At 41.0% G+C, this 27,882-nt stretch overlaps 1 protein-coding gene across 1 annotated transcript in view; it reads left to right on the top strand.

Annotated features, from left to right (window-relative positions):
• LOC144519920 (CUB and sushi domain-containing protein 3-like) overlaps positions 1–27,882 on the top strand; it is a 262,641-nt gene that overhangs the window by 197,170 nt on the left and 37,589 nt on the right. Inside the window, exons 50-58 of the mRNA XM_078253451.1 lie at positions 806–991; positions 1,786–1,980; positions 3,129–3,302; positions 4,853–5,026; positions 5,727–5,900; positions 13,447–13,632; positions 15,294–15,467; positions 23,040–23,222; positions 27,161–27,337. Of these exons, the coding sequence (XP_078109577.1) occupies positions 806–991; positions 1,786–1,980; positions 3,129–3,302; positions 4,853–5,026; positions 5,727–5,900; positions 13,447–13,632; positions 15,294–15,467; positions 23,040–23,222; positions 27,161–27,337 (1,623 nt within the window). The remainder of the gene's footprint in view (positions 1–805; positions 992–1,785; positions 1,981–3,128; positions 3,303–4,852; positions 5,027–5,726; positions 5,901–13,446; positions 13,633–15,293; positions 15,468–23,039; positions 23,223–27,160; positions 27,338–27,882) is intronic.

Genomic DNA, 27,882 nt, shown 5'->3' with positions numbered 1-27,882 from the left:
GGCAGTAAGCATGATCGGTCCGCGTACAGTAAAGGCAATTTTGTGTTACCTTATTTGACAGAAATCTATGCATTTACCTGTGATTTCTGACAATTTGATAAACAAAAATGTATATTATGCTTGAGTAAATAAAACCCCAATTAACAAACTGGTTAAAAAAAAAATAATAATATTAATATTTAGATAAGTCACCGGGAGAGTCCGGTACTCTGGAGACAAAACTAAGATTAGCGCTCTTATCCAAGTTTATGTTCTGCCCGGTCAACAAGTTGTTTGGTAAATTTCTTTTAAACACATTTGAGGAGGATTTGAATTGCTGTTTTTATTCAGAATTTTTTTTTATTTTGGCACTGGTGATTTTCCTTTGGGGCTGGCTAAAAACTCTTTCGGGGGGCACCAACAATTCCTCCATGCAGGAAAAACCCTGCTGTGCTTTCCCTGCTGTGTCTGCCATAAGTGAGGTCTGTTGTCACAATTCTATAGGGGTGTTCAATGTCAGTGTTGAGCAGTTATTTCCTTATGGGTTTTTACTTAGTATATTTGCAACCATTTAATGGAAAATGACAAAGTAACACATAGCTGCTTGCGTAAATTGAAAAACTAACACTTGGCATTGCTTGTGTAACAGAAAGGGGTTGCACACCCAACACTGGTGGAAGTACATACATGTGTATTTAACACTTAAGTGAATATGTGCCTACCTGCCATGCCTCTGTTTACCACACGTCCTTCTGCAAATCTCTCTAGCATGTGTCTTGTATTGCACGTAAACGTGTGTCAACAACTGTCCTTTTGCCGCCTACAGCTGTGTCATGCGGTGTGCCCAGTGCGCCAGTGAACGGAGGTGTGCTCGCTGCTGATTACTCTGTCGGCACACGGGTGACCTACTTCTGCAACAGCGGCTACCGACTCTCCTCTAAAGAGCTGACGACCACAGTCTGCCAGCCAGACGGCACCTGGAGCAACCACAACAAGATACCCAGATGCATCGGTGAGTAGAGGATGTTCAGGTAAGAGGCACGGGGATGTAGGCGACGAGGGAGAGTGATTTAGAGGGACGGGGCAACTGCAAGAACCCATTGCACGATTGAGCAGTGGGAAGGAGATGTTTAAAGATGAGGATAGGAAAGAGTTACTGAGAAGACACAGATTTTAGCATTTTAACAGCTCTGTTGGAGACAGAAAAAGTAAGTTTGAAAAATCCTCTGAAGAAGTTGTGGACTGTTAAACAGTTTTAACAAAACACTGCACTGTAATGTGTCATGGAAAATGGACTGCAGTCCCAACAGAACCACACTTTGTGGTTTCATCACAGAAACACTAACTTATTGGGTACTCATGATAAGACGGATGGATGAAAGGGAGAATAATCGTTGAGAGGAAATCTGTAGCTGGGGTGAGTGTTTTACATGACAACGAGTGATTGACAACCTTGTTTACTATTGAGACCAATGTTTATTCCCTGCTGTATATGTCTCTAACAGCTAAAAGGGAAACTGAGTTTGTTTTGAAACTCATTTGGTTTTTAGAGAGTGCCGATTCATAAACATCTTTGTTGTGGAAGAACATTTGTATACAGTAAATGAGGAGAAGTTGCTATTTACATTTTACATTCTACTGATTAGGATTTTCCTTTGCAGCCATTTGCATTTCTTCTACACTGCTGGGTTATTACATATGTACAAGGGATAAGTGAATTGAAACAGAAGTCAGTCCATTTGTATAATCCAAAACTAGCAGTGCCCGCCATTGAACACTGAACCCCCTTTTCTTTTTTTGGCACAGTCATTATGTGTCCTAGCCTCAGCTCCTTCTCTCTGGACCATGGGAAATGGAGGATCGTCAACGGTTCGCACTATGAGTATGGAACTAAAATAGTCTTTACCTGCAACCCTGGATTCTACCGCGTTGGCCCCACCCACATCCAGTGCCTGGCCAACGGTGTGTGGAGCTGGAGAAACGAGAGGCCTCGTTGTAGAAGTGAGTGACTTCTGCCGCAGCAACACACAAAACACAGCACTTATAGATCACATAAATTAATTTGGAAATTGAACTTGACCAAAAGGTTAATGTTCCAAAAAATTAAATCTTTGGCTCCATTTTGTCATTGCATTATCATAAAAAATAAAACATCAGTGGATACACATGTCACATGCAATGAAAAATCCATGTCCTGCCTCGCCTTAGGAACACTAGATTCATAGATTGTAACATTACATGACCTAAAGAGTGAATACCTTTTTCAAAGTTCACTTAATCAGCAGCTCGATGATAGCCTAGAAATCTAGACGCACCCTAGCGGCAGCAAATGTAATTTGCAGCCAGGTGGTCTAGCAACTCTCCGTTGGCTTGCGAGCTGGAAAAACCAAACTCTGGCCGGGCCAATCACATCGTGTATAGAGTCGGTGTAAAGCAGTCTTTCGAATCGGCTTTGGCCGCGACTCCGGAAAACTTGGAGTTAAGCTTTTCTTTGAGAAAAGAACAAAGAACGGCACTGAAGTCATTCTTAAAAAAGGAAGATGTGTTCGGAGTTTAATCTATCGTTTAATCTAACAACTAGCGTTTCTCTGGTTGGTTGTAGTGCTATCCTATCCTATTGAAAGATAACTGTTTATCCCGCCCCTCGGATTGAGCCCTGTCAATGGTGAGTTCCCAGACCCAACATCTTGATGTTGGTCTGGCTTGTCAGGCTAGCTCGATGATGCACATTTGTATTCTTTAGCTATTACTGTCTCAGCCTTGGTTAGATATTGTTTATTGCAGCAATGGGAAATAAAAGCTTTTTGTGCTGCCATGGGAACTACTTTTTGAGGAGCATAAGAGCTGGATAGCCTGTGTGATGGCAAAGGGGAATGCCAGCCAGCATGATGAAAGATGTTGGTACAAAGGCAAACACCATCATTATCCTCCCCATGAAATAGTACAGGTCACTCTTTTATCACATTAAGGTCGGTAAGATGGGTGCAAATAACTGTGCTCTCCCATTGACTCTGAAGATGTAAGCCAACTTCCATCTCCTCTTTCTCTCTTGTTCTCTCTCACTTACTCTCCTGGTGTCTTGTTCTTTCATTCTGGGCCTCCTCCGTCTCCTTTCTCTTCTTTTTACTATCTTGTTCATCTTTTTGCAGTCATCTCTTGTGGGGATCTGACCACTCCTCCAAATGGGAAGAAAATTGGGACCCAAACTACCTTCGGAGCATCAGCAATTTTTAGCTGTAACCTTGGCTATGTTTTAACTGGATCTACAGTAAGAGAGTGTCTCCTGTCCGGCCTATGGAGTGGAATGGAGACTCACTGCCTGGGTAAGCAGGGTCTAAATGTTTTCTTTAACTTTATAAAGGACAGCCTTGACCTAGGTCAGACATTGCTGGCGATCTGTTCAGACATAAGCTTTTTTGAGATGGGCCAACATGCCCAGAATAGAACCAGATGGGGAATCAGAGGGTGGCTATAATTGGTTCTGTTGCCAAGTGTGTATGGACAATTATGACAACAATTATGTTTTTTGTCGTCTGGTTCTGACATCACGCTGGTACTCAACGCTGTCACTTTATATTTTCCTGTTTCATACAGTGTAGAGATCATAAGGTAACAATTGGTGTGCAAATGTGCAATCACTTTTGGCAACTGCTGCTTGATTGGAGCATTATGCTGTACAGTAAAGCCTCCGAGTCAGTGTGATGTGGCGTTCTAAAATGTTAAATGTGAGAGCTACAGAGCCACAGCTGGCTTCAAACTATGAAACACTCACCAAGCTATACCAGCACAATTTGAGCTGTTGTTAAGATATATAAACGTATACTGTGGAAGAAAACGAGACATACGTAATTACTTGAGCCGCATTCAAATCCACGCAGCAGCAGACTGAGACAGTTTCCCTGGCAGATGCAGCAGTGCGTTTATCAACCCTGTGGAACCAGCACTCCAAGCTTTGCTGAAGTTGGTTGACTTCATTAAAAGAAGGGCGCCACTCTCTTGTTTAGTAATATGACTGTCAGGGTTAACATAGCCAGGGTATAGTTGCCTACTTCAGCACTATCTTCATAGAATCTGTCTGCTCTCAACTAGAGTGGAGCTCAGCTGAGTTTCTGGGTACACGAGTAAATTAGGGAAATAAGATTCATAGTCAGTGGCAATTTCCCAGGTTTTAAGTGGCAGTGGAAATCTCTGCAAGATTCCTCCTCTCTGAAATTGTACTGTATTGTAGCTAAAAGTAACATGATTATGTGCATGAGCGTATTGCACAAGTTTTGAGGGGTTTAGCATGCCTGTCTCTGTCTACTTTAGATGAGAAAAGCTGAAGTCAATATGAATTTAGAAATAATAATTAAGAGAAAATTAGCTGAAAAATGCTTTCCAAATCCAATATGTTTCATGAATACACTAACTAATTTTGTTTGCAAGCATTATAACTCCAAGACCTTTTAAATCACTAATTTCCTCATATCATTTTATAATACAGTTGTCAAAATGCAAAGTTATTCAATGTGATAACACAATCAAAATTGTGTTCATCTATCGTCCATTAGTTCAGTGTACACCACTGCAAGCTATTATTCTGAAACACTTGAAAGCTGAACTTAAGTATTGCACCACTGGTGATTGGTTGAGATAATTCATTCTGATTTGTAATGCAAACTGCATTTCATCTAGTGCAAAAAATTGGAACCCCACATTAGCTACAACTGAATATTATCAGTGGTATTAGCGCCATACACTACAGGCATTACAGGGTGTGTGCTGTTTTTGTTAGGGTCTCTGTTACAAATAAATTCACAATCTTGTTGAGAAAGCGAGATAAACATTAAGAAAAAGGAAAACATGTTTACAATACTGAATGTTTTTCCTACAGCCGGTCACTGTGGTGTTCCAGAGCAGATCGTAAATGGGCAGGTGATCGGGGAAAACTTTGGTTATAGAGACACAGTGGTTTACCAGTGCAACCCCGGATTCAGGCTCCTTGGCTCCTCAGTGCGGATCTGCCAGCAGGACAACAACTGGTCTGGACAGCTACCAGTTTGTATCTGTAAGTACTTTAACACCAATTCTGACTGCCTGATTGACTGAAAAGAGGGATCATGTGTGTGTTATATCAGAGTTTCTCACCATAGACACCACTGTTCAGATGGAAAAGAGCTGATGGAAACTGTTGTGCTTTTTATTCCCGGATTTTAATTACATAATGTCTTATGGAAGACTTCAATATGTAAATTTGTATTCACAACCAAGAAAGGGTTAATCAATAAATGTGATGATGTGATTGCATTGTTAAAATAAATCAATAAATACAAATGTTTTTAGCACTCTTAAAAATTGCAGTCACTGTTAAAAAACTTCATTTCCAAAGCTTCCTGGTCCTTTATTTTTTAAAGTGCTAAAGTCAATAATTGATACATGTCCTCATAATGTGATTCTCAATTTCCTAGTCACCTATTGATACAATGTAAAATATGCTGTTTTCCCTTTCCCAATCGAGATCATGTCTTGATTCCTAATTACCCCAATGTCCGTTGAGGTTAATTATATGATAATGATAATTCTATGATAGGTGTCACTGTACGTCACCTGTATCGATCATGGTTATTGCATTTTGTCTCTCCCTTATTCTCTCTTTTCCACACACTATCTTTCTCCCCCTCCTCCCCTTTACTTTCCCTTTGATCCTTTCTTTGCTGTCTTTCATCCTTCATCCTCTTCTCTTCCTCCTCCTCTCTGACACGTCTCAGCTGTCACATGTGGCCATCCAGGTAGCCCTATATACGGCCGCACCACAGGTGATGGCTTCAACTACAATGATGGGGTGCGTTTCTCCTGCAACAAAGGCTACACGCTGGAAGGACCCTCCACAGCTCAGTGCCAGGCGAACCGCCAGTGGAGCCAGCAACCACCAACATGCAGAGGTAAGGTCCAGCTACAGAGCTCCTGCAGAATGGCAGCTTGACTGACCTCAAGTATCAGAATGATAGAGATATATCTTGACAGTTCAACTAAAAACTGTTTGTCTCTGCCAGCTAAGGCTTAAACCACAGCAATTGCCTCAGGATGCAAGACAGGAATAGGAACAAAAAGTGAGAATTACGGCAATAATTTGGGACCAGTAGAAGCATCATAATCAAATGCATCTCATTAACCATCTGCAATGATCCGTTTCTGAACACGGTACCTCTTAGTGTACCGCTACAACTAAAGGTGTTCTATTTCATCCCTGCTGACCGCCAGAGGTGGTGCTTAAAGCACTGAATATTCCCTTTGTGCATGCGCAGTTCGAGTATGTATACCAACAATGTCACTTGTGACCCCTGGATGACCCTGGAGAGACTATATCTTCTGGTGTAATCAGGGGATCTGTTCCTTTTTTCTTCTCGCGTGCAGTTGCATTTACTTAACATTGGCGGAAGCCTTGAACTTCAACCTTTTCTATGTTGCCGTCACTGGAGGCCTTGTGACATTGTTGGGCAGAGCAGAGACAATTTGTTCGTCCTCCAAGGGCTGCAACAGCTCACCGGTAGGATGGTGTTTTACTCTCCGGGTGAAAGGTCTGTGATTTACGTTGTGCAACCCTCGGCGGTATAGTGGCGTTTATCACTTTCCACTCCCGGTATTGGGTTGTATTTTTTCATTACTTTCCATTAATAAGTTAGTAGCTGTGTTTTGCTGAAGCTAGCTTTTTACTGAGGTTTGTAAATATTGACGTTGAAGGTATTGTTTAGCTTCCCACTCACGGTATAAGTTGTTTTCTTTACTTTACATTAAATTAGTTGCTGGGTTTTCGCCAAAGCTACCAGGCGGCATCTATAATGATGATGATGGGGATCGAGCCTCAGCGCATGGCCCAGGATCGCCTGCAGCTAGACATACCACAGCAGGCCAAATCTGCCCCTGAGAGCTCCTTCTTCAGGTGCAGGCGGGCCCCTAGTGCCTTTGCTGTGCCCCCCTCGGAGAAATACTTGCGGAGAGCTGCATGCATGTTGGAGCTACTGCTACGGCAGCCATGCACGATGCGGCAAGAGTTGGGCCTACCATTGCATCCCTCATCGTGTCTCCTGATGAGACACTGCGACTGTCAGGTTCCCTCGACCCCAATGTCGGGTCACGGACGACCTTCTCACAAGGGCTTACAATGCGGGAGCTGGTGCTGGCAGTATTGGCAATTCCCTGGCTCAGCTAATGTTCGCCCTGTCTGCTTCCCTGCAGGAAGGCAGTGTTGAGGCTTCCACAATCAGCCTTAACGACACATAGTTACAAGCTTTTGCCCTCATGTCCAGGGAACTCAGGCGGATGATGGCCTTCCTGGGTATCCTCAGGTATGGCTCGCACAGTCACCTCTGACAGAGGCATGTAGGAGGACCCTCCGTCCGTAGCGTCTTGATAAAACCAGGGTAGCTGTTCGCTTGGGCTGCGCTGGAGGTGCCGGAGCGTACTATTCAAGCTCGGGAGACCAGGCAGCCTTTTTCCAGGCTCAGCAGGAGCATGCCTCCCCCCAGCAGACCTAGGGGCCCCCCAATTGCCCCTTGGGCCCATCCACCACCAATGGCTCACTACGTTGGCTATCGTGGTCCTCAGCATCCTGGGCAGCGGCCGGCCAGGGACTTTCGTGACGCTACCCGCTTTCCCTCCAGACAGTCTCGAGCCCCAGATCCTGTCCGTTGTTCTCCCAGGGCCTCTAGGGGACGGGGGCCAGAGACTGAGGCCTCTGGGCCGGCTGTCGGTTACTTTTCCCATCAGCTGCTTCGTTCTTGGGCTGTTCAAGCTCTGGACCCCTGGGTGGTTGACACCTTAACCCTTGGATACAGGTTCCAGTTCCAACGCCGGCTCCCTGCCTCTGACCAGGTCAAAATGACCTTCATCAGCGACCCAGCAAAAGCCCAAGCGCTGGACCAGGAGTTATCCACCCTTGTGGCCAAGAATGCCATCGAGGCTGTAGATCCTCTGTCACACCCCAGAGGCTACTACTCAACATACTATCTCGTCACAAAAAAGACCGGCGGATTACATCCAATTTTGGATTTGAGGGGACTCAACAGGTACTTGAAAGTGTTACCGTTCCACATGCTCAGGTAGAGTGGTTTGCGTCCATAGACCTGAAGGATGCCTACGTTCATGTCCTCATTCTACGTCAGTACAGACAGTTTCTGCGTTTTGCCTATTGAGGCAGACACTGGGGGTAGTCTGTGGAAGACCGTGTCGCACACATCAGTGTTCTGGAGCTGCGTGCGGTGCACCTAGCTCTCAAACACTTTCTGCAGTACCTGAGAGGAAGGCTTGTATGGTCGGACAACACGTTGAACGTCTTTCATATCAACCACCAGTGTGGCACAAAGTCTGCACGGCTGTTGCAGGTGTCCTGGGACCTCCTGACGTGGTCAGATCTGGCACCCCAATTCTCAGAGCCTCCAACTGTGGGTTTGGCCACTGGAGGGCCAAAACAGCTGCTGAGCAGCTGCATAGACCCCGTCAGGCAGACTATAATGAAGGCCAGACCCCCGTCCACCCACCTGCAGTACGACAACAGGTGCAAGCTGTTCTGTCATTGGTGTACAGGCCGGAGTGAGGATCCAGTACATTGGTCTGTGCCTACCATCATGGAGTTTGTGCCGTCCCTCTTGGACGATGGCAGATCTCCCTCTACCCTGAAGGTGTATGTGGCGGCAATATCATGTCGACATGCTAGGGTTGCTGGTCGCACAGTGGGGAGTCACAATCTGGTGTCCATCTTCCTTACGGGGGCTCGGAGGTTGAATCCCCCAAGAGCCCCAAGATCTCCAACATGGGACCTTCCCCTGGTGCTTGAAGCTTTGTGCCAGCCTCCCTTTGAGCTCTTGGCACAGGCGAGGCTGAAATGGGTATTTGTTAAAACTGCATTCCTGCTGGCCATTACCTCGGCAAAACATGTCAGTGAGCTACATGCTCTGTCTGTAAGTGCCCCTTGTCTGAGCTGGAACCCAGATGGCTCGGGGGTCATGTTGTGCCCGAACCAATGTTATAATCGTTAACGAAAACGAAGGAAATAACGAAAACTAGGTGGGGAAAAAACAGTCGTTAACTGAAATAAAAATAAAAACGAGGCATTACAAAAAAACGATAACTAAACTAAAACTGTAATGTCTGTTTGCAAAACTAACTAAAATTAAATTATCGAGTAAATGTCCTTAGTTTTTATCTTTGTCTTTCATAGAGCAAATAACGTTATATCTCTCCGACCATGACATTTCCCGTAGACATGTAGACATGTCCGTGCCCCTCGCCTGGCCTCATGGCGGTACCGAAAGTTGGAAGAAAGCAGCAGTCCTATTTGATTATGACTGTGTCAGATAAAAGCAAGTGCCTTGCAGTGGAAGGTGGTAAAATATGTGGACAATTTATTACAGGGAAAAATCCCACAAATTTGGAAGTACATTTGAGAAGCGCACACAAGCTAGGAGGCTAACCTAGCTTACCTTAACAAGGTAAAGGAGAACACAAAGCCCCCTTTCCCCAAAACAGAAGCTAACCCTGGTACAGGGCATGGATGTATGGATACAGAGCCAGGCAGCATGACAGAGACAACAGCAGGACAGAGAACACTGTAGGAGGGCTTTCACTGGCGACCCGATAGCTGCTGGTTAGTAAATACGCAGGAACACCAAAAGCGTGAGGAAGCGTAGGTTAATATGTGGATTCATACTGGGATGTCTACACAACTGTGTGAGTCGATTGACTTCAAAAAGTTCGCCACTTTACTCGACCAAAGTTGAAAACACCTGTTCATGTATGTCTTTAGTCTGTTGGCTATTTAGGTTTTTTTCCTGGAACACGTCACTTACACATTTTGCACTTACTGCGGTGTCTTGTGTAGACTGTTACATATTTATGACCATATGTAGGCTACATTTTATGTACTGGTGTTATTGTTGAATACATTGTGAATACATATTTCTAAAATTGTATGATGTTTGTGTTGAGTTATTATTACACAATACTTTTTCTGACCTTTTTGAATCCCCGACAAATAACCCATATTACAAAAAAGGACTAAAACTAATAAAAGCTAAACTAAACTAGCAAACCCGCTTTAAAAACTAATTAAAACTAAACTGAATTTGAAAACAAAAAGTCAAAACGAAATAAAAATAAAAACTAATGAAAAATGCAAAACTATAATAACCTTGGCCCGAACACTGCATTCCTGCCAAAAGTGCTGTCCCATTCACATCTCAACCAACCTCTAAGGCTTGCACGATTCAGCCCCCTACCAGGCGATGGAGATGACAAGCCGGAAACGTTGTGCCCATTATGGGCCCTGTGAGCCTATGTTGCAACTACCATGGGCATTTGGCGGTCAGAATAGCTGTTCCTCTGCTATGGTGGCCCAAATAAAGGTTGTGTTCTCTCCAAACAGTGCCTTTCCCACTGGATTGTGGATGTTATTAGCTATGCATATGGGATGAGTAACCGTCCCCTGCCATTTGGCGTGAGGTGTTTCTATTCCCCATCCACTTGTGGTGGTCCTCCATCCAGGGTCCCCTGATTCTCCTCAATGAGGTAGGTTTTCAGGATTCCTCGTGACTCTGCTGGTATAGATCATTCAGTGCTTTAAGCACCGCCTCTGGCGGTCAGCAGGGATGAAATAGAACGAAAGTTCAGATCCCCTGATGACATTGGAAGATATAGTCTCTCCCGGGTCATCCAGGGGTCACAAGTGACATTGTTGGTATACATACTCAAACTGCACATGCGCAAGGGAATATTCAGTGCTTTAAGCACCCTTTGGTGGTCATTCCGGATTCATAGAACCGTAGTTACATTCGTAACTTTCGTTTTAATGTTTGATAACAGAAGCCACTTTTATCTAATTCTGCTCCTGTGAATCAGGCTACCCATCAGTAGAGCAGGTAGGTGCCAGCGAGCAGAAGTAGAATCCAGCCAAAGTGTTGGAACTGAATGAAATGGCTTTTGCGAGTGCTTTGTGATGGTTCAGGAATCAGAGACTAGGATGACCACAATAATTCAGCAGCCAGCAGATGTATTGTGATCATTTAGGAATCAGCAGTCAGTGACCGCCAGCATTCACAGGCATAAACACAGTAGAATGGATAGAGGTAGTGTCAACATATATATTGATTTGAATGAGAAAAGTCACTATCTGTGCTACTTCTCTGACTAAAGCATTAGGCAACAGCATCTGGAGCCCTTGCCTCAGAGCGAAAGCAGGGAAACCGCAACAATGAGCTTGCAGCAGTATGTATGAAAAGGGGAGAGCAAATGGGGAATTGTTTTTACAATTTTCCTGCCAGTTTTTACCAAGAGGCATGCTGCAGGGAGAGATAACTTTGAAGGCAAGAAAGCTCAGTGAACATTTCATGGAATACATCTTATTGGGAGTGTCAGATGGTGGCTGTGTTTTAGTTGTGTCAAATTTTAGTTTGCCCAGGTTAGGATCATTAGTGGTGTGTTTACAATAAGCAGCACTCCAAACATTGCCTTTGGGGTGGGAGATCTGGGTTCGATTCCCACTGCGACACATCAACCAATGTGTCCCTGAGCAAGACACTTAACCCCTAGTTGCTCCAGAGGCGTGCGACCTCTGACATGCAGCATATTGCAATTGTAAGTCGCTCAGTAAGTGTCAGCTAAATGACATGTAATGAATAATAATGTTTGCTCAAAATCATTTTGACAGTTTGACAATATTTGTACTGGAAATATGTTCCAATATTTGCATTATTTTCACCCAAATAAAATGGAAAGAGACAATAGATGTGTTGAGCCATATGATGAAAGCTCTTTATTTATAAAATTCTTGGAAAAAATAGCATTTTCATATTTGCCTTTGAATACTTTAGACAGAAATTTGTTGCAGTGTTGCAAGATGTGGTAAATGTAGGTACATATGATCTGAACTGGCTTAAAATATTCTATAGAACAAGTTAACGGATCAGGAAGCGAACATTAAAAAACAATGAAAGAAATGCATATAAGTGATATCCATTGTGCCTTTAATTGGTCTGCTACCTCTGGATCTAGTTGGCCAAGGCTACATTTGCCAGACTTTGCCCATTTAAAAATAGCTCTCCTCTTGGCATGAGTTTTGTTGGCAGTCAGATGTGAAGAGACACATATTTCGTTACTCTGAATAGCACCGTAGAGACAGACCTGGTAAAAGATCAAGAGTAAAATCATATTAAACTGCCATGACTCCCTTTGTCAAACTATTTCCATTTGTTTGCACTTACATTTTCTCACAGCTTTTTTGCACATTTGCATTATTGATTTAATTTGATGTTTCTCTGAACTTAATTTCACCCTTATCTACTTTCAGTTGTCTAAACCACTTTGTCAGCAGAGTGGTTTCAGAGACTTCCACTGCTTCTTAAATGGGTGCATGTACATTTATGATAATTTGGTTCTTCTGTTTTTAGGAGGAATCATCAGGTGATATTATTATTGACTATGCTTAAATATAGCCTGGGCTCACTTGTCTCCCTGTTTGAAGAATAAGAAATAATAAGAAAAAGCCACTGATCAGGTCATGTCAACAGTTCTATTATTAACTCACAAGTAAACATGCTGACAGATAGCATTTATGCTGATGAGGCTCCAACAAAAGGAGCCTGCACAGCTTCCAGGAAAGAAAAGTCAGAGATCTCCAGTGGTGATGCTGGGAGTTAATTAGGCAGATTGGCACATGACTGTTACTATATGTGTTGTCTTGTGTTTTACTCTCTGCCATGCTGAGGTAAAATTATTCCAGGTACTGTTAACTTGATATGTACACTATACGCGACTACAGTAGATTATATTATTATTATTCAGGCAAAGGCAATTATAGAAACCCTTTGCACATAAATAATCTAAATACCGATACAGTACAGTAAAGTATGTGTGGTATCATGATTCAATTAATAATCACTGCATGCTATATTTAATCTCCTGCTATTTAGTGGTGTGATCTGCACTATGAACATTAGTGCCATAGCAACCTTATGGATAGAGATGATTGTACACACAATATTCATGAGATGGGTTTGGAAACGCTGCCAAGAAGTGAATATTCACATTGGCTCAAGTAATCATTACTGTCCTGTACTGTACATCAATAGTGTATTTACATTATCTATGAACATCACAATAAATTGATGTGTATGAAACGTTGCCAGGAACAGTTCTGCTAACTATTATTACAATATCACAGCACGCTTATGATAAAGAGCGAAGATAAGACTCCACTCAGGGCTACAGAAATAAAGGTAGTTTTTTTCAACATTTAGTTCAAGAGCTCTGCAGTTCCAACAGTAATTTGCCTGAAATTACATTAAAACGTCTGTAATGCCTGAAATATCCTTGCAGCAATAAAACTACATTTGATTGCTGTCATAGTCTGCTGTTTGTATTCTCCCATCATGATTAAACTAATTGAATAATTAATGGTGGCATAACTGTATTATTTTTCTTTTCTTTTTCATTTAGTGGTAAACTGCACAGATCCAGGTATCCCTGCCAATTCTATCCGGGAGAGTAAGATTGAGCATGGTAACTTTACATTTGGCAGCGTGGTCTTCTACGACTGTAACCCAGGATATTACTTGTTCGGCTCAGCAGTCCTCACCTGCCTGCCGGTAGGCCACTGGGAAAAACCTCTACCAGAATGCATCGGTACAGTGGCTACCTTTTTAATATTACCTTGACAATCAATTGGCAAATCATGTTAACTGTTTATCTGTCTGTCTCATGTCCACTGTTCAGTGCATCAGCCTATCCACATTTCTGTATAATTGGTGCATTCATGCAAAAGCTAATGAATTGATACTCTTAACAAGAGATGCAGATACAAATAAAGAGAAGTTTCACTCTCAATTAAATGTCCACAACCTTGTTTGTGTACTCAATTGCTTCTAGAGTTTAAATGGTACAAGTTGCTAAATGTGGTGGCTGAGAGCATCTGTGTAATTTTCGATGCCCCAGTGGCTTATGGTTATGTTGCACCGTGCCTAATTGAGAAATAGGGAAAACTGTCATGCGGCCAGTTGTTCAGGCTATAGCTAATGTTCCCTTAAAACCAGGCGCTCAAATTCGAACAACAGCCGTCTATGAACTGTAGGGGTTATTTGAGGTTGTAATGTTGCTCTCAAACACCTGGCTCATCATGCACTCTACTTTTTTATGAGGCTGCCAACCATAATGACCTATTTCTAATGAAGTTATGTAAAGTAAACTTATACATTTTGCACACAGGCTCAGAGAGCACTTCATTTCATGGAAGAGAGATGATGCATAGCATTTACTTTTATCAAACAGATATGTAATTAAAAAGATACACAGGAGTGTCTGTCTAAATTTTTATTCACGTCTCCAGGCGTCACTAACTGTTGTGAATCTGTTAAATTCCCTCCTGTGAAAACTTTAAACAAAGCCTCTCTCATCTGTTTGAATTGGTATCATACATTGTTACACTGTTTTCCTTCCTGAAGCTTTATCTGCATTAATCTACCTTGAACCCATCCTCTCGTGCCACTTATCTTTGTACTTTCCTGTCGTGGAAGTGAATGCAGCGATTGTTAGAAAATGTATGTTTTCTTGTGTGTCTCGTTAAACCTTTACAACATTGTGAACTGAACCCTGCTTCGTGTGACTTTGTTTTTCAAGCTCGTAACTGCTTTCAGAATCAACTCACAGAGGTCAAGCCAGTAGATAATAGGATACTAACCACGAAACAATCGGATTGTTTCGTAACACTTACTCTTTGTTAAGAAATTAGCTTTGCAAAGTAGACAGCACCCACAAACGTACGTAAAGGTCAAAAGAACAATAAAGTAGCACAGAAAGTTCTGAAAACAATCCAGTAACCATTTTATTAAGTGTATATACAATATTACTTCAAATTATCTTTTATAAAACATGATTATGACAAGGAAACTGATTTCTGTTTTAGTAGTTAGGCACAGTAGTCTTAGATGTTTTTTTGAATCTTTCAACACAAGCTTCTCTGAGCTACTTATAGATTGAAAGTTTACAGCAGTGTAGATCAACATGCTACTGGACTGGTTGTTGGTTTTGGAAAGGTTTCTTGATGAAGCAGCGAGCCATGTGATATGTATGTTACCGTTTCATCAAACCATTAATTAACAGTAGAACACAGTGGGCTGTCTTACCAGTATCAGTATAAGTGGTGATTTTATTGAGGCATGCAACACTAATCCGTCTATCCATTCACTCATCCGTTACTCCACAGCGCTGTGGAGATAGGTCTGGCAATGCGAGACTACTCATCCATTAATAATCTTATTTCCTCTCCTCAAACTCCATTTGTCATGCAGAGGTGGACTGTGGCCACCCAGGTACTCCTCCACATGGAGTAATGAGTGGGGAGAAGTTTACCTTTGGCTCCACAGTGCGCTATTCCTGCTCTGCAGACCGCCAGCTCATAGGAGACTCATCACTCACCTGTCAACTGAATGGACACTGGAGTGGTCCACTGCCCCACTGCTCAGGTAAACAAAAATAATCATGCACAAGCATTCCTGCATACATTCACAAGTCTCTCTTTCACTCTTCCTTATGTCAATGATATCAGTATCATATTAGGGACTGGTAATTATTTGATTTGAAATTAAAGTATTCTTTAATTTTAACTCAGTCTGGGCTGAGCTTCTCTAAATAAATGGCAAGAGTTGTGTTTACCCAAACATATTAAAACATATTTTCTCACTTACCTCAATTGATATAAAGTCACACACATAGTTTTAGTTTTATTTGCCCAGGCTATGAGATATCTGTGTCTGAGATTACTGCCATCACCCCAATATTCTAGATTTTAATAGAATACTGTTTGTAGAGTTCATAGAATAAAAAAATTACTTTTAAAGAATCATCATCAACATCTTTTCCAGTAGCAGTGCCCCTAATACTCCACACTATCACTGTCAACAGTTTTCAGAAGTACTATTTCTTTGGTAGAAAGTAGGTCCAATGAAAACAGTTCACAGCAATGTCTGTGGATTATACAGACTAATCGGGAAACACATTCTGACAGACACATGTTGCTGTTGAATTGTTTAAATGTAATTCCTCAAAGTTGTAAGCACCACAAACAATTCAATCAAACTCCATTGTATTAGAGCCAGACATATATATTTTTTAAATATATCTTAAAGGGGCGCTATGCAATTTTGGCAATTTCTGCGCTGTTTTCTCGCTTCTGCTCGCAGGTTTCTCTTTAGAGCTCCCCCTACAGCTTCGGAATAGATATTTGGCAACACTGTTGTAAAAATTCGTTGTTGACTCTCCCCCCTCCCATCTTCTACCTCTGGTCATGTGCATTTGTTTTCATAGAAGCCGGCAAACGCACGGAGCCATGTCCACTGAGGTAGACAGCTAGTAAGCTAGCTAGTAAGCCCGTAACAGACAGCAATCATAATAAACACCTTTACAGACAATAGCAAACATCCTGAGGTCACAATACCAAGAAATACAAAGATTAAACAGCGTTTATCCCAAAGTTGTTGTTTACCTCGCTCGGTCAGTCTGCCGTTTCCTCTTTCTCTGTTCCTCCGACAATGCTTTCCTAGCTTTCTGCTTCTTTTTTGCCGGCTCAGCCATGACGATAATGTGAAAAACGCCATTGTTACCTTGTTCTTATAGCTAGCCGGTTCCTGTATGTGTGGAGTGCCGTGAAGCAATTTGTTACATCGTGAGACCTGATATCACGCGATACTTCCTGATGCTGAGGCCGGCGGCTCGCCGGCCAAAAGTTGCAAGGGTGTTTTTTCCACTCACAGGCGCTAGGGGGAAGCGAGACAACCACCATTCAACCCGAAAAAAGTCATATAACCATTCCAATGACTCCGAAGCTGTTCAGTTAAGGTAAATTAAGCTAAAAAACTGCATAGTTCCCCTTTAAACCAAAACTATCTGTAAGGCTAGATAGTGAACACCACCCCAAAACGGTGTAGTATCTGGGAGTTCTGGCATTAATGGGATATTTTGTTAGAGCCTGTGGGTAAATGTTAATTATAAGCCGACTGAGCCTATTTTCTGCTCTCAAACTAGAACTTCGTGGAGCTCCTACAGGATTTATTTTCAAATTGTACCTACGTTCCAAAATATTTGACCATTATTGTTCACAAATTCCCCATCTACTGAAAGCCGTACAGCATTTTACTTTTCAGAACTGACATATCTGCATTTGGCTGATGACTGTTTGCAACTGATGGTGGACCAGTACCAAATAACCCAAACAGTAACCCTACCCTTCATTACTCTTTCATTCAGTGATAAGATATTTTTACTTCACACCTCAGCCAATGAATGTGTAGAAGCAAATGTTGCTTCCTGAATAAAAACAATTAAATTGAGCGAGAGATATCAGCCCTAACATAACGTAAATGCAGACTCTGGCAACCAAAGGTTTTACCAGAACTTTTTGTGTCCAGTGTTCAGAACATTTATTTGCAGACTCTTCTCTTGGCGTTTTCTGAAAACCTGAAATAAAGTGTACTATAGTGAATGTCTGCTTCCCCCTCTTAATACCTCTGTGCTCTTTCCTCCCATCACACTTAAGCATTCCTGACCATTTAAGTGGATTTTCTTTACTGAATGTTCACTTGGTTTGTTCAACTCCCTGACCCAGAAGTAATGTTTGTAAGCAGACTTGTATGATGGTGTTTTTTATTCTTTAAATGAGAATGCAACCTTTCTACTCACCTTCAATATTTAGTATTTACTGAGACAGTTGGAAAGTAGCGAAGCAGTAGAGAAGTTAGACTCCTAGGATAGTAAGAAGGGGCACATGATTGCAGAGGTTCAAACCCATCCCCCAGTCGTTTTCCATAACAATTGAAGGAGTGACACGGAGGTGTGGTATTTCTCTTTATTTGCACCTGCATAATGATCTGCTTTTTACAGCCTAAAAGCTGTTTTAGGCCTGCAATTAAAGCAATATAATCTAATAAAGCATGTAATTGTAATGCTTATGGTAAAAAAAATGAGCGTTGCAAGGTATTTTTCCTTCATCAGACTAGTCTTTAAAAGCAATTTGCCATCTATTATTGAGATGATTTGATTAGCACCCTGCTGTTATGACATCTTGGAAAGTGATGGTTTTCAATGTTGTATTATATTTAATTTCATCACCCACTCTGAGCTGTGTATCACCAGCATTACTGCCTCTGTCTGAAGAAACCCAACCAATAAACTTTGCTTTAATCTGGGCAAAATAAAATGCAATACCAAACTAGATTTAGTGCATTTAATTTAACTTGTCCAAAACCTAATCAGCATTAACTCATCACTTGAAAAGGGAGATGAGTAAAGCCAACATGAATCTGTTACAAAGTATTTTAATTGTCTAAGAGCAGTTTCGAGAGTAAACCCCCCTGGAGGCATTTGTGCAGCAGAATAAGAGTCCTGGGTCAGTGACCAGAGGGTGTAATCATAATAAATGACACTGTGACTTATAAAGCTAAAGACAAAGGATGTACTGGGGTAAGCTACAGCAGATAATACAGTTTGATTACGTGTAATAAAAATAAAAATAAAAAAATGCAACTTCAGTTTATTTTGTAGCATACGGTGTACATGTTAGGACATCCTCAGTCAGGTCTCAGACATCAGATGACAAGGCATCAGGTTTCAGGTTCAACAACGTCAGATCTCAGGAAAAACAGCCTCAGGTCTCAGTCATCAGATAAAAAGGCATCAGGCTTCATGATAAAACGGCCTCAGGTCTCAGGAAAAAAAAGCATCTGTTCTCAGGTAACAGCCTCAGACGAAACAGCCTCAGACCAAACGGCCTCAGACCAAACAGCCTCAGAAAAAAAGCCTCCGAGCAGAACATTTAATTAAGCCATTTTATCTGAGGCTTTTTTTTGTGTTACTTTATTGACATTAACAATAACAGCCAGGGGGCAGAAAAAACATGGCATCACATTAATTAAAAGATGTATGAGGGTTCACTTTCAAACACAATGAATAACGGTTTCTGATTAGAGTACTTACATTTATAAATATGCCATTTGGCTAATAGATTAAGGTTGATATATAATACTACATGTCTTTCCACAAATTGTTTGAGTAAGAACAATATAAATTATATTTATAACTGTATAAATTAACTTAATAAATTATAAATGTCTTCAGGGCATATAGCACAAAAGGAACAACTGACATCCACATCTTTTTTAAATAGGCCTATTTGCAAAAATACTGTAGAGGGTTAGTATCGATGTATACTCTTAAAAGACACCTTGTTAGTATTAAAAAATTAAGCTAAGGTAAAGTCCAGTATTATCAACCTTATTATTTTATTAGCTAAATGGCATATTTATAAATGAAAGTACTCCTTTATTCATTATGTTTAAAAATTAAACCAAATGATAAGAACTATTTTATACTCTAAATATAAGAAGGCAATCAAAACTCTGAATATATGTGCTCTCTATAACATCTTTAACCCTTTAAAGTGCCTATATTATGAAAGAATCACTTTTTCTGGGATTTGGGGTGTTATTTTGTGTCTCTGGTGCTTCCACACACATACAAACTTTGAAAACATCCATGCTGTTTTGAGTGAGTTACAGGTTTCTGAATGTGTCCTGCCTTCAGTCTCCAGGGTGAGCTGTTCAAAATCTGCACGGCTTTCTACGTAACTAGCCGAGACGAGGGGCCTAGCGCTAGCATGCTAGCTCGTGCTCAATGGCAAAACACTGCTACAACACACACAAACTCACCCTAATCTACACAATATATTGTATAGAACTACTTACATGTCCCTGTTCTGCAGGTATTCCACACAAAGTTGGAAGTGCGCCCTCATTTAGAAGAAATCTCCCAGCTAATCCTGCCTTGTACAGGCCGAAGTTGTAGAAACACCTAGCTAGCTCATGTAATCCTTACCTAGCTACTGCGTGTGTGTGACTGACAACAAAGATCTTACAGAAGTTGAGAGGTCTCACTCTGTAGCTAAAACAGAGACCTGAACACAGGGTGAAAAGAGGATCTGCAGCAATGTGCAGTACAACAAAAAGATGGTGTTTTTTGAAAATAAAACCATGTAAACCTATTCTGATACAATCTCAAATTACATTTATGAACCTGAAAATGAGCATAATATGGCCACTTTAAACTCTGCAATATAAATGATCCGGCAGTAGTATTTTTGCTTATTGTGATGTCATTTCTTGGAGTATCTTCAAATGCTTCACATACCTAAAATAAGTACAACCTAAGCTAAAAGGTTATATATGTCAATAACCATAATAATTAATGAAAGTACAGATTGTGTCATAAAAAAACACTAAATAAACACAAAACATTCCTCAACACTCCATAAGTTATTTTAACTATGTAAATGTTTTAGTTTTTGAGATATGCTCATTTTTATGAGCAGAGTAAGGTGTTCCTGTTACAGATGCTACTATGAAAATGTAGTAGCATTGCATTTTCTTTAAACATTAAAAGGGGGATTAGAGGCAGTTTTGTTTTGATCTTATTTTGTGGCTCAAGACTTAATCCGTAAGGTTGTGACTATATCAATTGCAGATGTGGAACATGTAATTTATAATAAATAAATAAAAAAGAAAACTTAAGGACAAAGTACAGAAATAAAGTAGTTTTAATTTTTGTGATATCTAGCCCTCAAAAAATATTGTTATTGATGATGGTTATACATGATGGTAATTAGAGTGTAAATGCATTGTCCTCACGTTGTCACGCAGTATTGTACTGCATCAGTGCTTCTAATTAACTATGAAATCAGCAACTTACAATGGAAATAAGACACCTTTGTAGATCACTTGTTCATCACTAAGAGGCTTGATGACTTCAGATCCATGGCAGTAAACGTCTCTTTCAACTGTAGCAGTGGTAACTTAGAACCACAGCACAGCTGTCACTGAGTTGTTGCTTAATGCTTACACTAACTAAAGTTGTGATGCAGCAACTGCCTGAAGAGTTTTAAATTAGTGTGTGTACATTTTAACACCTAGTTTTATACAGGCACTTTAGCAAAAACATCTGAGGTGATGCAATTAGTACTGCAGTGTTAGCAAAATAAATGAGGAAATCTGGAAAGTGTTAATGTCTGTTTAAATGTTTGTGTCTGTTAATGCTTCTGCAATGATTTCAAAGTTTATTTGCAGAAAGGTTGCTGCGAAGTTTATAGCTTTATCTGCAGGACTAGAACATATTTAAATGGCACATTTGTATTCTCAGAGAGTGTTCATCACCAATAGCAACATAATAATTTGGGACAGGAATTCCTCAAAAGTCCAGCCCAGCATCAGCAACAGTTCTCATTCATCCATGCAACTATCTATCCTTCCTTTCATTTGTCCTCCTTCGTTAATTAGTAAGAGGGGGCTAAAAACTGCTTACGAAGCCATTCCTCTTTTGTCTTCCTCTGTTGCATGGTTGAGTTGAAGGCCTTATTATTTCCTCACAAAGGGAGCATGGTGAACGGACATTAATTCAGATTCAAACCAAATCCACCACCATCCCAATTAGAGAGATTATTGCTGTCACAGTGCATGCCGAGCCAGGCTGCCTTACCTAACCGAAGAAGACTAATGAAGTACTGACAGCTGCTGCGCGACATACACACACATATATGCACACACAGCTGGACATGCGCACACACACACACACACACACACACACACACACACACACGGGCAACAAATAAGTATACAGTACATACCTAAAAGCCCTTGCAAGGAGTGCAAAATATATGCAAGTACATGCACTACAGACACACACACATATGCAGTACAAAAGGTAGGCAATGGTACACATATTTGCACACACACACTCATTGCTAACCACAGCCACACACAAACTAATCATATCCTGCTGTGAGCCCCTGACCTGACAAATCCAGTTGGTGCACATGCAAGCAGTGGGATGCGTGTACAGTAGAAGATATGAGCTTGGTATTTGTGCAGTAAGGCTTTGTCAACAAGTCAAGTATTACTGCAGCTGTTTGCTGCTCTGTAGACAGAAAGCAGCTGCCAACACACATGGAGTGATGCACAGGGTGTGTGCACAGCTCAAGGAACAGGATCTCGCAGCCAATAAGGCACAGATCCTTCAAAAAGAGACAACACGTACTGAACTGTACAGACAACCACAGTGAGCTCTCTGTCTGAATATCTGCCTATCTATATTTCTGCTTTCTGTCAATTTATATCTATTTCTGTGATACTCTTCTGTGGCCAAATATTTTTTCTCTTTTCTTTCCTCTGCTGGAAAGCAACAGTGGAAGTGTTGGTTGGTGTTGTGTGTGTTATGTGTTTTTTTCCTTTGTTCTGAGTATGTCCTCAGTAATACAAAACCAAACCCCCTCCCCTCCCCCCACACACCCTAGACTCCAGCCGGACTCAAACACCACTTAGCTTTGCTTGCATCACAACATAAAATGTTACGTAGTTATGGCACTGCCCTGGCTCCATACCTGTTCTCTCTCTATTTTCTCTGTCCCATGTCCCATTTGGTTCACCAACCGGTGGCGGCCCTAATGGGGACATGAGAAGAGAGAATTTACAAAAGACACGGCATTTTTTTTATATGAGTTAATTTATAGATGTGCTAGGCAGGTGGTGCAAGACACTGAACATACAGTATGTTCCTCCACAGAACAAAAGACAGGAGGGATAATTCAGGATAATGAAAATGCATTTTGCTTTAGAGGTCAAACTGTATTCATCATTTCTCATAACCACAGCTGGTTGCCTTTTAATGCAGGCACCGCTGTTTTTATGGACAGAAAGCTCCTGGTGTCAAAGCAGTGAAAGGTATTGGTCCTCCAGGTTGTTGGCACGGTGACAACTGCTTATTGGTGCATTGTGTGTTTTATAGCTGGATCCTGGAGGACTCAAAAGATGTACAGTTTGAGTCTAAGTCCTCTTTGTATTGCCCCTATGCTTGACAGAAAGGAACACTGTGTTGTAATTCACTGCCATACCAACTTAAAAGGGCCTATCTGTGAACACACACATAGACCATTAAAGTGGGTGGCATCTTCAGTTTCTTTTTTTCATTGCTCCTTTTCTGGTTATCTCCCATTGCAGGCGACTCAGCTGGCACCTGTGGGGATCCTGGCACACCTGCCCATTGCAGCAGGGAGGCAGGCAACTTCAAAGTGCGCAGCAAGGTGCGCTTCACCTGCGCAGTGGGACATACACTGTACGGGTCAGCAGAGAGGATCTGCTTCCCGAATGGGACCTGGTCGGGCAGACAGCCCTTCTGCAAACGTAAGGGAAATCTTTCAAATGTCTCTGTCATGTTACGTCTGAAACAGTAGGAGAAGAGTGCATAGGAGTCATACAAAAACACATCTTTTTTTAAACAATATTTTATTGGGGGTTTTCAATTAAAACAAACTGAAAAAAACAAACAAAATGGTCAATCTTGGCAGCAAATACACGACACCATCAACTGAATAGGCAAGTAAATAATAACATAGTAATTAAAACAGAGGTAAATATACAGATGTTACAGTATTTACAATGTATATGTATTAGTGCACGATCACTTCTCTCAATGATCAAATCACTTGGATAAATACCCAGGATGCACAGCTTTGGCCAACAAGTGATTTTTCTAATTATGTTAAGTAGGGCTGGGCGATATGGAGAAAATCAAATATCACGATATTTTTGACCAAATACGTCGATATCCTTACCGCAACGATAGTGTAGTGTTGACTATTGGTGCTTTCACAAAATATTTACACAATGAGATTTTTGATAAGTAATCATCAGTAATGATGATATATCGACTAAGTGGGTAAAGACAAATAATGGAACAGTTAGAACAGTCTGGTAAGTTCAGAAAATGACATCACTTTACTGTAATGCAGCCTTTAAAACCAGGAAAAGACAGGACTTATGCCATCTTACGATATTACGATATCCAAAATCTAAGACAATATCTAGTCTCATATCACAATATCGATAAAATATCGATATATTGCCCAGCTCTAATGTTAAGAACCTCCTTCCAAATGAAAGAGTGTTCCTTTAGCATTGTTACATTTACAGTGTTATATGATACATGTGTGGCGTATTAAAATTCAAGTGATGTGTTTGATGGTGATATGTATGTTCTTAAATCCAAATGTATTGTAGCAACTTGTCATGTGTTAATTGTGTTTAAGCCTTCAGGCTTACCTCAGACCATTCCTCTTCTGAGATTTCTTCCTGTAAATGTAGCCTCCAGCTTTTAAGTCTATCTGACTTCTGAAGACTCAGGTGTCTTGTCTACAATCACTTAATAGAGCAGCGATACCTGTCCCCTACCATAAATGCGTTGCACCGTAATGTCTTCTAGCATTGGGAGAGGTATACACACATACTGTACTTCTTCACACACAGGCCCACATACACCATGAAACTCTTACAGTTACACAAATGGATGCATGGTTACACTAGGGGAATCAAACCTCAATACTTTTTTTGTACTGACTCAAAAGTCCCGTAGCACCGAATATTAAAAACTGTCAAAAAGCAAAAGCTGGCATTAAAGGCTTGGTCAGATTCCTGGTCAGATTCCTAGTCTTCTTTACTTTTTTATTTGATCAGATATTTCCAATTTCATACCTAATTTTAAAATGTATGTTTTAATTATTTTATTTAGGCAAAGTTATTGTACGACTACTTTGTTACAAATTGTGAGCATATAGTTTGAAAGACATGGGCATTTACCAGGCAGGGAACAAAAGAGGCTATTGAATTGCATTATGGGAAGGGTGGATCCAGTGTTTTAAGGGTTTAACCTATACTTAAATTAAAAGTTTCAAATTTTGCAAGTCACACAATTTTATGGAAGTACAATATCATATCGCTGGAATGGCCCCTCTAAAATTAAACTCTGAATTTGATATGTTGGATGTGTTCACTTATGTTGTTAAATTTGTTTTGTACACTCCTCACAATACGTTATCAAAATATTGTTTTGGTACGGTAACAAAACTCTCATCAGCTGTCATATAGAAAGGTTTCAAATAGTAACCAGCCCTGGCTTACACACACAAATATTATATGCAACACATGGGCGGCACGCAGGCTTGAATGTGCATAGAGTGTACAGATCGGTGCTCATGTGCATCCACACCTACACACACATATGATTGCAAAAGCTCACAAACACAGTACTGCACCAGATGGATAAGTATCTCTCTGCTGCAGTCTGGTATTTCCTGCCAGCACATGGTGCTTTGACTAGCTTCCAGATTGCAACCAAAAAATTCATTAATTCTAGACACCTAAAGCCAAGTTCTTTGTGGATTGTGATAAATGAATCATTGTGGATTTTGAAGATATTAGTTCACAGAACGGCAGCTCTACATCTTGCATAAATTACCCCCAGGGGTCAACCGGATATTGAGGCAAATGTTTGACTGCTTCTGCTCTCTTCTACTTACTGTCTGCCAGGTTGGCACATTGCTAGTGTCATTTTCAATATGATGCTACTCTTTGTATCTCTCTCTCTTTTATTCCAACCATTGATTCCAACTCTCTTGTTTGTCTCTCTTTTACTTTCTGTATCTCTCTTCTCTATCTATCCTTCATTTTCCCTGTTGTCAGCCTTTTTCTCTTGCTTTCTTTCTTATTTCGCTCTCTCGTCTTAATCTCGTTGGAAGGCTATCTCTCCGCCCCTGTCCACTCCTCCATCTGTCCCTCCTCTGTCTTTCTCTCTTTTCCTTACCCTCCCTCCCCTCCTTTTACCCCACATCTCTCTTCCACTACCTTTTTATCTCTCCATCTCTACGCTGAACTCCTGATTTAAAGATTGTTTTAGCCATCCCTCCATCTCAGGAGAGATGGGGCAGGAATTCACTGGAGCCTGAATGAGTTTCAGTACTGTCTGCCTGTGATCTACTGTCCCTGTCTACTGTTAAAGCCCATCCATCCGTTATCCACAACCTTTTACAGTCTCTGGAAAACAGTCACTGTGGATATTCAGCGTAATATCCATCTCACAAAACCATCAAGGTCTGTGTTGTGTCTGTCATCATGTATGTCTTAAATAATTAAGAGAGGAGCCCAAGAGGCTACCATACTTTGTTTTTGCCATGTGTGCGTATGTTTGTGTGTGCATTTACAGTACAGTAATGTGAGCATGATGGCACCTGGTGTGTTTGAATATATGCCTGAGTGATGCCTTTGCACCTCAATGAGTTTGTGTGTGGATGCACGTGTTAATCGAGAAATTATCCCCGTATCTACAACACGTCTGTCTCTTACAAGAATCACTATTTCAGATTTTCCAGGTAATTAGATGATTGAGAGAGCAAATCAGTTTCCTAATGAGACATGATTTGGAGCAGAAGAAAAACACATGAAACAAACTCCTGTCCATTTCCCTCTTCAGGGATACATTTTGTTTGGCGTATTCTGGCAATGCTGTTAGTGTGAAAAGCCCAACCCTACAGTTCACTACAGAAAGTCAAAGTTTTTCAGCCTCCTCTCCGAGTTCAATTTGTGCTTTAAATTGTCTGGAGTCATATTTCATACTTTGAAAATAACTCGACATCTGTTCATTATTTAAGAAAATGTCATATCCAAGAGTTAGTATTATTGTTTGCTATTGCATTTTTACATTACTCCCACGATCCTCTTCTTGTTTTTAGACAGCACAAAATGTCATTACTGTAGATGTACTGTGGGACTTGACAATACACAAACTGCACTTTATTTACTGATGAGTCATCAATAGGGTGATGGGGATTAGTCTACCATTGCACCAGCTACTGTTCATTAGCCTCTCTTAATAAAGCTGTGCTGCTGTATAGATTAGTGGTTATTCACTGATTTGGTTCACAGCTTTTTCAACAACAAAAAACTGTGCTTCCTCTCATCCCGTGATGAAAGGTACAAACGCATAATGGAGAACTCTACATGCCCTTTTCAGACTGTTCCACTCGAGTGCTAATCGCGTCAAGAAACTACAAATATTATATCGGGTCACAAGCAAAACAGCAATTATTTCATAAATAAATATTACTATTCACACAATATGGAAGGAATATATATTTCACAGCCCTTTAATCACCTTCAGAAGTCATCTTGAAGCCACCTTGGGGGCTCCCAGCCCTCGGATTGTGAATCACTGATATGGAAAATAGAATATCCATTACTATTTTACACCTGTGACCTTCACCTTTTCTCTTTTCTCCCTTGTATTGCAGCGGTACAGTGTGGGAACCCAGCCACACCTGCTCATGGCCGTATTTCCCGTGTGGATGGCACAACCTTCTCCCACTCCATCGTGTATTCTTGTATGGAGGGTTATGTTCTCACTGGTGCGCCCACACGCCAGTGTCTGGCAAATAGCACTTGGTCTGGAACGGCTCCAAACTGCACAAGTGAGTTTTATATGCACAGAATACCAAAGCACAATTCAGTGTTTCTTGGTTGATCACATTTAGCTCAGACACACTTACACCTACATTGGCAGTCACAGAATTTTTTATGGTCGGTTTCAGAAATAGAAAAGAAAACTAAAGAGAGGATGAGGAAGATTGGGCAACTTCTGTTGGTGCATGGTAGTGAGTCGCTGGTGACCAATTACACATGTCCATTAATGCCAATCACAATGAAAATAAAAAAACCGTCTGCTGTGATCCTGTATAACCAAATTAAACATGTAATTTATACTGTAAAGCAGAAAAACCCTTTGAAAAGAATAAAGACAGACAGGACTGAAGATGATTTCGCTCCCTATTTCTGCCAAAAGGAGGCGCTCTGAATGATCAACAGTGGTGCTTAAATAGGGTATAAGATTTCAAATAGCACAAAAATCTCTACAATTGTCAGGCAGTTTTTTATTGTCTGGATCTCAGCAAATGAGCCTTGCAGTAATTAAGAAGTATGCCAATCTATATTCAATTTGCAGAAGGGTGACTATCAA

Source organism: Sander vitreus, chromosome 6 (genome assembly GCF_031162955.1).
Source record: "Sander vitreus isolate 19-12246 chromosome 6, sanVit1, whole genome shotgun sequence".
NCBI lineage: Eukaryota > Metazoa > Chordata > Actinopteri > Perciformes > Percidae > Sander > Sander vitreus.
This window is presented reverse-complemented; position numbering and strand designations above follow the sequence as displayed.